Source organism: Chanos chanos, chromosome 1 (assembly GCF_902362185.1).
Source record: "Chanos chanos chromosome 1, fChaCha1.1, whole genome shotgun sequence".
NCBI lineage: Eukaryota > Metazoa > Chordata > Actinopteri > Gonorynchiformes > Chanidae > Chanos > Chanos chanos.
Genome location: NC_044495.1, coordinates 15,367,211 through 15,379,710, shown reverse-complemented (window position 1 = coordinate 15,379,710; position 12,500 = coordinate 15,367,211). Strand labels below are relative to the sequence as shown.

The 12,500-nt window shown below is 40.2% G+C and overlaps 1 protein-coding gene across 1 annotated transcript; it reads right to left on the bottom strand.

Annotated features, from left to right (window-relative positions):
* Positions 1-1,987: 1,987 nt before the first annotated feature.
* ptn (pleiotrophin) lies at positions 1,988-11,378 on the bottom strand. The gene is made up of 4 exons (XM_030777147.1): positions 11,285-11,378; positions 10,648-10,821; positions 8,731-8,892; positions 1,988-2,043 (listed from the first exon to the last, which is right to left on the bottom strand). The coding sequence occupies exons 1-4, from the start codon at positions 11,376-11,378 to the stop codon at positions 1,988-1,990; spliced, it is 486 nt and encodes a 161-aa protein (XP_030633007.1).
* Between the last annotated feature and the right edge of the window lie 1,122 nt (positions 11,379-12,500).

Genomic DNA, 12,500 nt, shown 5'->3' with positions numbered 1-12,500 from the left:
AAGAAAAAGAATTACGAGAAAAAATGAAAAGGAAAACTTGTCTGAAGTTGTTTCAGTTGTTGTACTCTCTGTCGTGTGATGCCAAGGACCAGAACACTCGAGACTGGATTCATGACTTTTGGAACTTTAGTGTCCATGGCAACAAAAAGCAGACACTTCACTACTCTTTTGAGATGATATTTCTTTTATTTGTTGAGACGGTGAGCCAATCAAGAGGGGGAAATATGTACCGACACCTCGGTTGTATCCTTGGAGAGAATCCTCACGATTAAAAAATATGTGCTAATGCAGGATTGTTAGGCTAATGAGAGTCTGACAAGGATCAGTCCTTAGTGAGCCATTTTGACTCAATCTGTCAGAAACAGAGGGAAAAAAACAAAACAAAAAAAACCAATTGAATCGGTAACTCCATGACTGTCCAACACTCACACTGAGTGCTCTCAAGACACAGATTTGTCAAAGTAATTCTTACATTTCCATTTCTTAAACCTCAATTATATACTTACATTTAATTCTAAATGTAAGCATTGCCGTTCACCCTGTTTTTAAAAGCTTAATTAAAACGAGAGAAAACTTTGCGATGACAGAGTGCATTTCAAGTGTGCTACAGCCAAAGGGGGAGCTGTTATAACAACACTGCTCTGGTTCTTTGCAACTGTGTCCAATCCTATAAACAGATTTGTGTGGAGTACAAACAGCCCCTGGTCTCTGATGTATATACCAAATATTCATTGATTTCAGTCTGTAGATTTTATCATTGTGCTTTCATTCACTGTGAGTTGTGATTCTCCAATGTAGTAGAAAAGTCTTCTGTCAATTGCCAATTGTTTGCATTGTATATATATATGTATAATATACATACATGTAATTGGGAAGAGGTGCAGTTGAGGTGTGTATATACCCATGTTTATTATCACTCTGAATTTTCCCCACCCTACACTCCAACTCCCTGTCTCCTTCTCAATAATATTCTTCCTGTATGTACAGTAATAATGTTGATTATTTCTTTAAAACAATAATTGGATGCTGACACAAAAGTCACCAATAGAGCTGTAAGATGATCTACATTCAACACATATGTTGTGCCATATTCTTTTTGAAAAGAATTCTATGAAATCAATATTAAAGACAATTAACTGTTCCCTAGTTCTGGTTCTTTTGTTCTCCAGGTTGAAGTTTGGAAAACACATTTGAATTTATTTATTCCATGTCCATTTCTGTGTACTGGTAATAAAAGGAGCTCTTCCTTAAATCTCACTCTGCAACGTGTGGAAAATGTGAAAGGAAGACAAGACAAGCATATTTGTATTTTAAATCCGTGTTTATTATTGAATTTAATAATGAGGAACAGTAGACTACTATGGAAAACTGTTGGGACCTAATCATACAGTATTTGATAGTTGGGAAATATCTGACCTTGTGGAAAAGGGAAATAAAATAAACAAACTTAGATCATCTACTCTCGAACATTCATATACACATTTCACTGCTGTTTACCCTAAGCAATCCCATTTTTCAGAAACTGTGACCCGAAAGGAGCTATTCGATTTCAAAGCACGACTCTCGACATCAAAGATTATCTTATGTGATGACATGTTTTCAGAATCAGTTTTTCTATTCACGTTAAGACTTCTCAAAATCTCCTATTTTAAAAACACAACCTATGCTACTAAATGAGATCAATCACAGAATTTTAGTACAAAACATTTTTTTTTTCCCTTTTAAAATTATTCATAGAGGTGAATAGGAAAGGATCTACAAAAAAGAGCTACTTATTTTCTATTGGACAGTGAGGAAGGAAAACATGTTCACTCATCTCTAGAACTCCTTTTCTCCATGTGCATCACAGTCACCGCAGGCTCTTTTATTCTGTCAGTGCTGGACAAATTGTCAGGAGAAAGAAGAAGTAAGGACCCTGGCTGGGAGGAGGCACCACACTCGTTATACACCTCTCTTCTCCTCCATCTCTCAGTACCACTCTCCACGGCTAGTCCATCGGAGTTCGCACCCTCTTTTTCCCTTCCTTTTTCTGCTTCTTTGAGTCTGGACAGAAAGGTAACAAAGCTTCTGTAAGTTAGTAAATGGGATATATACACTTACACACAGAACAGATACACAGTGAACCGAACCAAATATGACCAAAAAGCAAGAATATGAACCAAAACGAATCAAACTAAATATGACAAAAAAACAAAAAACAAAACAAGACATTAAAAATGTCTTGGGTTTTCAGAGATCTGTATTACCCTTAGGGTAAAAAAAAAATCATTTTTTTTTCAAGCCAAGTGATAATTACACAGGACAAAAATATATGTGTGTTGATGGTAGTTTCTATTTGAATTTATGTAAGCACATGTCCTTTAACCGAGAAAAAAGTTCTTCTTCCCTCTCTTCCTGTCCCCTCACACACAAACACACACATACACACAGAGCTCAGTGGACCATATAGTTACTATGGCTACTGGTTCCTGCCATGGGAGTCAGGCACAAGTCTACTCTTGTGTGATAATGATAAAGCGTGTTTCAGAATTCAGAGTATCAAGAACTTTCTCAAACTTACTTAACAGGTCTGTTTGCAAAGAGATAGAGAGAGAAAGGAGAGAGAGAGAACAGGAGAGGCACTTTGCCCCCATCTGGCTGTACCTGTTAAGTGTATCACTTGGTCCTAAGTCAATTATCTAATCAACACCTATTCATTTTATTCTTTTTGTTCCACAGTTTAAGCAAGTTCCCACTTGTCACTAATCTACAAAATGCCCACTTCAGATCATGAGCTATGAGGCCTATGGGAGTGCTAAACCTTTCTGTGAAGTCAATGGAAGAACAATTGCGTGGTGTAGACAACTATGTGTGCTGTGATGCCCATATAAACCAGAATTATTTCTATCATATCCTATAGGAAAATCGCTTCATTTAGGCATATAAAACTTATTAGTTTACTGTTTACTTGTAAAAACCGCTTGAGTAATTATTCGAACACAGCTAATGCATTTGCACTGAAGCAGAAATAACATTAATGCATAATCCTCTAGAGGCTGTGCACATGCAATCATTTTCAGCATTTTATATGCATCTAAAAACACCCTAGCAAATTTAAAGCTCATGTAATTAATCAACATATATCCATGGGCAATTTGCGTGAGAGATAATTTCTCCAGACTTTGCATTCTCACACGGTCATCTGCTCTAACTTTGACCTTGATTCGGTGGGAAAAATGCTTCAGTGATTGCAAAACTTCTTAATGAGTGTTACCCCTGAAATAAAGCACTAAAGTTCCTCGGTAAAGGCAGAAAATGCTCACTCGCCTGTCGTGTGTGAAAAGTTGAGTCAATCAGCGCTGCCCTGGGACAAACACACTCAGAGCACTCTGAGCGGCGACATGAGAAGGAAGAGTGAGAGTTATTGGTCCAAACCAGGCAAGAGTACATCGCTTTCAGAAACACAGCTTGCTCTCTCACACATACAGCCCCAGAATGAGAGAAAAAATCTCATTCTCTTCTATTAGTTTGCTTCTTTTTCATTGGTCTAACCTATCTGCTTCGCTCTCTCTCTGTCTCTTTCTCTCTCTCTCTCTCTCTCTCTCTCTCTCTCTCTCTCTCTCAAGCCATATTACTAAGTCTTATCCCATCTTTCTACCAAACTGTCACAGACATAATGCAAATAGTTTGAGAGGTTTGAGATTGTGGCAATCACTGATATGTTTCAGGGAACAAATGCTCACTCTCTCTCTCTCTCTCTCTCTCTCTCTCTCTCTCTTTATCTTACTCTTACTCTTGCTGTCTTCTATCAGCACTGGGGAGAGGTGTGAGTGAGTGTGCTATGCTGCTGCTGAGATACATTACTCCTGTGCTTGGCTTGTCTAAAACAGCCTCATTATCAGACCCACAGAGCTCTGCAGATGCATCTGTCCACTCTCCTCCTGCATTCCCCTAAAGAGAGGTCTGTGGGAAAAAAGGGGCATTTGAGTTGGTTTCTCTCTATAAAACACTTCACTGGCTCCTCAGAGGAACCGTCCACATGCTGTCAGTACGAGCCCCCAGAGTCAGGAATATTATTGCTGATACACAGGCCTCTGTTTCCTTGAATAGTCTCTGACATTCAGCTTTTCCAGCGAGGGCAGTGGGCATTGAGGGCCAGAATAAAGGGAGGGTGGAGGGTACAAAGAGAAAGAGATAGAGAAAAGCAGTCTGAGAGGGAGAGAGAGAAAAAGAGAGGGAGAGAGAGAGAGAGAAAGAGAGAGCGAAGGAGAGGCTCTCCCTCAGAACAGAGAGAAGAATTGTTTATAGACAGAAGAGGGGTCTGGGGATGTTGGCAGACTCTCATATCCATTCCTGTCTGTTGTCTCTGTTCTTTGTCTCATTTCAGCATGACTCCTGAGAGTGACTGTGGGTCTCAGAGCACTGATTCTCTCTGTCCCTGAATTGTCTTAACCCGAATATCAGTATGAAAGAAACATATCTCCCCTGCCCACGGTAGCCATTTAGAATTGGAGATGAGTGGTGCGTGTGGTCATCCTGGTGGTGGGGGAGGATTTCCTTTCCTCCTCCCTCTTATTCACTTTCTACTTATTCTCTCTCTCTCTCTCTCTCTCTCTCTCTCTCTCTCTCGCTCGCTCGCACCCCCATCTGTCTTTCACTGTTGTTAACTGAGCCTCCAAGTACTGCGCCATGACACCGCCACCTTGTTCCTCAGTTCCCATAGTCCTCTCTGCCTCTGAGCTTATCTCACAATGAACAGACACAAGGAACCACACCCCCACAAACAGAGGCTTCCTCACTCCTGTGCGTGTGTGTGTGTGTGTGTGTGTGTGTGTGTGTGTGTGTGGGTTTCAGCAGTACACTCTCTTTATATCGCTGTCAGTGCTGCACTGTGCTCCTCCTATTGTAATCATCATATCATATCATGACATTAAATCAAACACAGTATTTTAAAGACATGGAGATGGTTTGGCTTCAGCCTGGTGGTAGGACAGAGAGAGAGAGAGAGAGAGAGAGAGAGAGAGAGAGAGAAAGAGAGAGAGTGTCTGTGCTGTCAATCCCTCCCTCTTTCACTTTGGCCTGTCTAGCTTTTTCATTTAAAACCTTTCTCAGTCTGACAGCGATACTCTAACACAATCCTTAATCCTGATCAATGTGACAAGCACACAGATTTTATTAAATTCGTCTCCGCGCTGGTCTTTGCTGTTCTGAGGAGTTCTGGTCCAGTTAGAGCAGGCGATGACCGTCTCACTTGTACTTTTCAAAGGGGATTACTGTCACTCTTCTTATCCACAAAACACACAGACACAGACTCAAACACACACACACACACACACACACAAACACAATTAACATCCTCTGACAGACCACTGTCTAAAATTACTCATTCCCCATGTGTGTTTCTGGAGATGTAACACTATTAATGGATTTTTGACAAAGATCTTTGGCTTATGTGTGTTTGTGGGTGTGTGTGTATATGTGTACAGCGGTGGTACTGAGGTAAAGGTAATGGGCTTAGATAGTACATTGGTGTGGAGTTTGTATGTTCTCCCCCTGTCTGCGTGGGTTTCCTCCTGCGTGGGTTTCCTCCACAGTCCTAAGACATGTAAGTCAGGTGAATTGGAGATACTAAATTGCCCCTAGATGTGAATGTGTGCTTGAATGTGCTTGTCTGTGTGTCTGCAATGGACTGGCGGCCTCTCCAGGGTGTTTCCCCGCCTTTCGCCCAATGAGTGCTGGGGGAGCCTCCAGCACCCCCTGCAACCCTAATTAGGATAAGTGGCTTAGAAAATAAATGAATGAATGTCCTCTGCCTAAGACATGAACAATTTTCATCTTCTATTTACTTTAAAATGGTAATTCTGAAAACTTAAAATACATTAAAAACTTGATTCAAAATCTTAAAGTATTTTGTAATGGGTGACTTGTACTTTTACTAGAGTCATCCTTTTATGTTTGTATCTTCAGTTTAATGCGAGTACAATGACTGAATGCTTTTACCACCCTTGTATGTGTGTATGTGTGTGTGTGTGTGTGTGTACTCAGTAGGTGATTTGTTATTTTTTGACTCTATAGAATATATAGAGGGATGGCAGGTTAACAAGGGGTATGCATTTTGGTCATTTTGCTAACAAGGGAGATGGCAACCCCCTCATCCCCCTACAAATCGTCTGCTGTGTGTACTGTGCTTACATGAAGCTACATACATCAAGCTTTTGTAGCTCTCTGTTGAGATTAATTAATGATGTTGTTTTGATCAAAATATCAATTTATTTCCCCATGAAAGTCACATAATATTTATAAATGATTTTATAAATTTTACAACAAACTGAATGATAGAACACTACTCACTACTTTTCGTGTTTTACATATTCCGTCAAGACACAAACCCCCCCAAACACACACACATACACAGGGGTGGTATAAGTATTGACATTATACTCAAATTTAAGAGCATACCAGTAACCATACCTGTATTTATACCTACCAATCTGATTGCACTAAATTTTATGAATTTGAGTGTAACTGAAGGGGAAAAAACTAGTGACATGATTAAACATTGCTTTCAACTCTGCTTTTAAGTAGCACTGTCAGACACTAAACAATAAATTAAAGATCAGCTGAAGTGGATACTTCACAATGATGATGTTGGAACTGTTTGTTTGCCTTATATGAACTTCAACAGAAAATTAAAGCATCTTGATAAACTTCTGCAATTACACTCAGAGGGATCTATGGAGGATGGAACATTGCCTAAAGGAAGAAGAATATGTGACGTCTTCAGCTGTCTCACTGGAAACCAGAGAGATGATCTGCAGCTTTACTTTGATGTAATTGGTAGTGGGAGTTTGAGTGGGCTTTCCATTACTCATAATAACAGATATTAAGACAGAAAAAGAAAACACTAATATTAATCACAGAGAGAATTAAAGGAGAGAGTTATAAACAGAGCTGTGAAAAAGTTCTTCCCGTGAAGAGGTGTGTTTCATCATATTTGTATGTATGGATATTTGATCTTCATTCCAACAGTAGAGAGACTATCTAATTTAACAAATAGCCATAAACGTTATTCTTAATCATTTATTCAACAAATCAGAAATGTAATTGTCTGCAGTAAGAAGAAAATATGATTTAGAGAAAATTTTGCCCACTCCTTCTTATAGAACTCCTTCAATTATATGATGTTTGAGAGCTTTCTCGTATGTGCTATCTGCTTCAATTCCCCCTTAGCATCTCTAATGGGTTAAGATTTGGGCTTTGACTTGGCCAGTCCAAAACCCTCCATTTTTTCTTTTTGGGTCGTCCTTTTGTGGATTTGCTTGAGTGTTTAGGGTCATTCCCTTGTTGCAAGGTCCACTTATAGTTCATCTTCAGCCCTTTAGGCGGACGAGCTTACATTCTCCTCAAGCAGTCTCTGGTACAATGTGGAGTTCATGGTTGACTCTACAATGGTGGCCAAACATCATCACATCTTATCCATCCACGGCACATTGTTCCAGCTGTTCTGATCTTCACCAAGGTGTTGTCTGGCAAACTTAAGTCATGCATCTATATTCTTTTCTGAGAGCAGAGGCTTCTTCCTTCCTGACCTCATATCTAGGGCAAAGATGTGCAGTCTCTTTTTGGGGGGGGGGGGGGGGGGCCGGTAGACTCCTGCACATTGACCTTCACAGAGGTAAGACTTGTCTGGGAATCTTTTGATGTTATCCTTGAATAATTGGAGACTTCCTGCAGCATGTTTCAATCAGCTATTGGGCTGAATGCAGAGGGACAACCCTGCTGATTACCAGTGGCCTGAATTTTCTTTCCATTTGTAGATGATCTTTCAGACAGTGGAGTGATTGACTACAAATTACTTGTAAATGGCTTTAAAACCCTCCCCAGACTCATACTCATCAGTAATCTTTCCTTTGAGGGCCTCAGAAAGCTCTTTTGATCTTGGCATAATGTAACCACACAACCAAATTGCCGACACCAAACCAGATCACAGGTTTCTGATGTCTATATAAGGCTGCACAGTCCCGGTTACTCGCTAATGATGTTCTACTCATTTGCACCTGTTTGCTGCACCTGATTCTAATGTTATCTGCTTGATGTAGTGATTGCATTTCTGTTGATCTAAATAGTACAAATGGGTGTAAAATGTGATTTTTTAATGTTATTTTTGATGATTGATGACATGACAATTAAATATTTTTTTTTCCAAAACTGTAAAAGAAAGGACAAACATTTAAATGGGACATACTATTTCACACCATGGTAAATTAGGAAGAGAGATGTGTGACTAGCGTTTTACGGGTTCTATTTGTTCCGGCCATGAATGTTGGTTGGTAATTGAAAGTTGAGAAGTTTACTCATTTACAATGTTGAAACTGCCAACATTTATGAGCATCAAAATTCCATTTCTGTTTAAAACAGTTTTATTCATATTTGAAAAAAATCTGATCAACAGTTACATGCTTAGATAGCTGTACACTTAACCTTTTCATCTAACTAAAGTGATAAATGGTTGCCCAGTCAGTTTTTTTTCTTTTTTCAATAATTGTTTGGCAGATTTGGCATGTTCCATGAGAGCCCCCTGAGCAGTGGGTTCTCACATTTAATAAAAATATGACATATTGTGTGTTTTCCTGTGTTTTCTGGTTACTGTCTGAAGTGCCATATCAGTTTGCTCAGCCTACTTTGGTATTCAGTTTTGCCTGCAGACATGTGTGGTTGAAAAACACTGTGTAAAGATTTATAGACACCCACCTTGGAGCTTGATCTTCGGGATCTTGCCACATGGCTTGGTAGCACTGACAGTGTTGGGGCAGGTAGCGTCCATGAGGGCTCGTTTAAGAACACCTGTCCTATTCTTCATTCCTGTGGTCATATCACACTCTCCCCATGCCTGGAAGTCATACTTACACTCACCTGCAGGGGACAGACACGATGCATCAGCACTGAAGAATCACAACAAAATAGACATTCCAGAAAGCAGGTTTAGTGAAAACACAGAGTTAGTTAACTCAGAGTAAGTAGTAAACCTTCTAATAGAAGAGCCCTATGGCCTCATTCTCCTAGCAAAACAAAGCCATTGGGCTCTTCTATTAGGAGGTTTACTACTTACTCTGAGTTAACTAACTCTTCTGGAATACCCCCAAGTGGACTGTTCACTACCATAAAATTATACACTTAAAAAATATATCTGACTCTCAAAGTATATCTGATTCTCCAAAACCTACATAATCTCTATGCTGACAATGAAACAAGATAAATATAACACTGGGCAAATTCTATTGCAGAATTTAGCCTCAGCCAAGATAGAAGTTTTGTGGTGGTGACTGACATCTTAACTATGTTTTTAACTGTATGTGGACACTGTGACCAATAGCTTATCTTATTCCCTTGCCTCAGAAGTTGTATTAGCTTAATCTACTACATCTGCCTGGAGCAGATTCCCTCATGGAAATGTTCAGATTAATTACCACTTCATCACACTGTCTGTCTTCTTTGTGTGATTCCACATTCAGAAAGCTGAAGACTGGGGTTTCACGGCACCAGTCAAGCACAGAAATGGATTTAATGACATATTTAAGGAAAGGGAAAGTAATTAAACCCGAAGGCCTGACAGGCACAGAAGTGTTATTTTGAAACATGGATTAATATAGAAGATTATGCAGAAAAATCCACATTTCTCTCTTCATTTAATGACAATATGACACAAGAAGGGGAATGTTAAAGTACATGTAAAGTAACACCGCTAATTTTTGGAGTAGGTGTTTTGGCCCTTGTTTTCAGTTTGCTACTCAGCTTTGATCGTAATGTAGGAAACTCAACACTGAATGCTAAATAGCCTCTGAGCCCCTTCCTCTTGGACATACCTTTAGGAAGGACAGTATCAGCAAAGTCACGATAGCTATGATCAAACTCTTGCTTGACTTGCGGTGGTCACAACCACACTGCTAAGGCTTGTCCTTTGTTTCTACCAAACCATAATAGACATAATACAAATAGCTGGTCTGATACTGGCACAATCATTGATATGTTTAAGGGAACATATGCTTGCTTGCTCTCTCTCTCTCTCTCTCTCACACGCACACACACACTCTTCGCTTAGTCTTGGTAAAACCTGTAGAGTTGTGAGGAATCCACGTATCTGTGCAGTTCCCTCGGGGGTGAGGGAGTTTCACTGATCCTAAGAATTTTAAACAGAAGCATGAAGCATTGTCTGCAAGCCTGGGAGGCAGCACCTTTGATTTGTCTGTGAGTGTACTTGCAGTATTTCTGGGGAGAGTAATATGCATTCAGCTTTCCCCTTAGAGACTGATTTGTCTGCCTTTTTCCCCACACACAAACACTCATCCAGTCACCCACTCATTTGCACACCTTCACCTCCACACCAACATACACACAATCACGCACTCAGAGGTATATGCAATCACATACTTAAGCAGTAGATAATTTTGTGCATCTTTCACTTCCACGCCACTGTGCTCTCGTGAAAACAGATGCAAATGGAATTACAGCATTGCATAGCGAAAAACAATCAGAACTATGCAAACTATATGTTAGTTCACAGAAATAAATAGAAAATAAATATCAGTAGTGAGAAAGGGACAATAAAAGTAATATTGTAGCTGATGTGTAATGTTTGTCATAAATATGGACGAGCACAGTGCTTCTTACCTCCAAATTGTTTCTTCCAGTTGCAAGGGATTTTACAACGCTGGGTTTTAATGGTCTGTTTACAGTCTGTGCCAGTACGAGTGCCCTCCCTGGTGCCCAGACCACAGTCTCCCTCATTGGCCACGCACACACTCCACTGCCATTCCCCACAGTCCGATTTACGTTCTTTTTTACCTTTCAGACAAAATACACACACACACACACACACACACACACACAGGTGCGTTTCACAGTGAGGTCAGTAACAACAATGAATCTTAAGTAGAAAAGAGTGCACTTGTAAGGAAGAATAGTTCAGAATAGAAGAGAAGAGAACAGCACAGTAAAATATGGCACTGTGCAGCAGAAATAGAGTACAACAGAGTCAGGGTACTTTAAAATGGCATAAAAAGAAGTGGCACAAAAACTGACAATACCCAAAATGAATAGTTTTTGGTACTCTGTCTTACAGGAACACAAGAGCAGAATAAAGGGTATTGCCAAGGCTTTGTGGTTATAAGTTGGGTGGATGCTGGCTTTGTAAAAAGTGGTTTAGACCTTAGCATATTTGATGTCCATGAGTAGAATTAGAGCGTATTTCATCCACTGGGCTTGTGAGGTCAGTTCGCGTGAAAGAAATCTGTGAAATATTTCTCACCTTGTCTGTCTGCCTTTCCACCCTCCGCCATTGTCAATGTGACAACCAGGAGGGCCAGCAGAGCCACCTGCACCAAGAGACGCTGTCCACGCATGCTGAAAAACAGGATGGTTATGAGCATTTCACACTCACACACACACTCTCTCCCTTCCAAATGCACACACAGATATACATAGTGAGAGGTGAGGTACAACTATACAACTGACAGAGTGTGAAACAGAGTCCCAGCTTCTCTCAGATTTCCTCCCCAGGGACTTACAGAGATACTGCTCTGACTTCCCACCAGGGAGTTCGCTCTCTCTCTCTCCCTCTCTCTCTCCCTCTCTCTCTTTTTCTCTCTCTTTCTCTCTCACCCCCCCTCTCTCTCTCACTCTCTCACCTCCTCTCTCTCTCCTCCATTCCCAAGCTCAATGCTTGCTCCCCTGGCTCACCTTGACAGAGTTTGGAAAGTGCACAGTGTGTGCTTATGGTGAATCAGCATGGGGTTTCAACAATTATGGCAAGCATGAGAAACTGTAAAGGTGCATCTCTTCTTCAATTAATCATGAGACTTCCCTGCCACTGCCCCAACTCTCATCTTCTAGCCTCTGATTGATATACACTCTGTCATGTATTTTTAGTCCTTTTGCTTTGAAACTTTTCATCTGTTTCTGCGACTGGAATCTATCAATTAATGATGTAGGGGGCGTGGACTTGTAAATGCATTTTTAAAAAGTGAACATACATTTTACTTCATTTTTCTATGAATTATCATAATTTATTAATATTGTAGACTGTACATTAACTGGCTATGTTTATCTGTGGGCAATTTAACTTATTCATAATAAGCAGAGTCTTCACATAATGTTACAGTCCATTAAGAGCTCTTCTAGCTTGTAACGTTTGAGATTTTGAACATTGTTATAAATATGCCGACATGTCTCCAGTGCTTAGAAGGCTTTACTTTTCATCTCATCTCTTCATTGACTGTCAGTTTCCTCTGCTCTGCGCATGTCAGTGTATTCAGTTCAACATCTCACAGATTAGATCGGGTCTTTGTGTCTCTTGCAAAGCATTCACTTTTGTCCGTTAACTAACTTTTGGCACCATTTGGGCCTCAGCTCTTCCGATGAACATAAATATCCATATTCCAGGAAAGCTTGTGGAGATTCTTTGAGAGTGTCCTGGAGTGCTCTAGAGAGCTGGTTATATACATGACACTGTTTATCAATCATTC

What these genes read in the sequence shown, in the direction of transcription:
- ptn (XM_030777147.1), bottom strand. Translation starts at nt 11,378, where the DNA reads ATGCGTGGACAGCGTCTCTTGGTGCAGGTGGCTCTGCTGGCCCTCCTG. An exon ending in TGGAAAGGCAGACAGACAAG is followed by an intron (nt 10,822 to 11,284) that starts GTGAGAAATATT and finishes TTTGTCTGAAAG; the next exon opens with GTAAAAAAGAACGTAAATCG. An exon ending in CTGGAAGAAACAATTTGGAG is followed by an intron (nt 8,893 to 10,647) that starts GTAAGAAGCACT and finishes TGTCCCCTGCAG; the next exon opens with GTGAGTGTAAGTATGACTTC.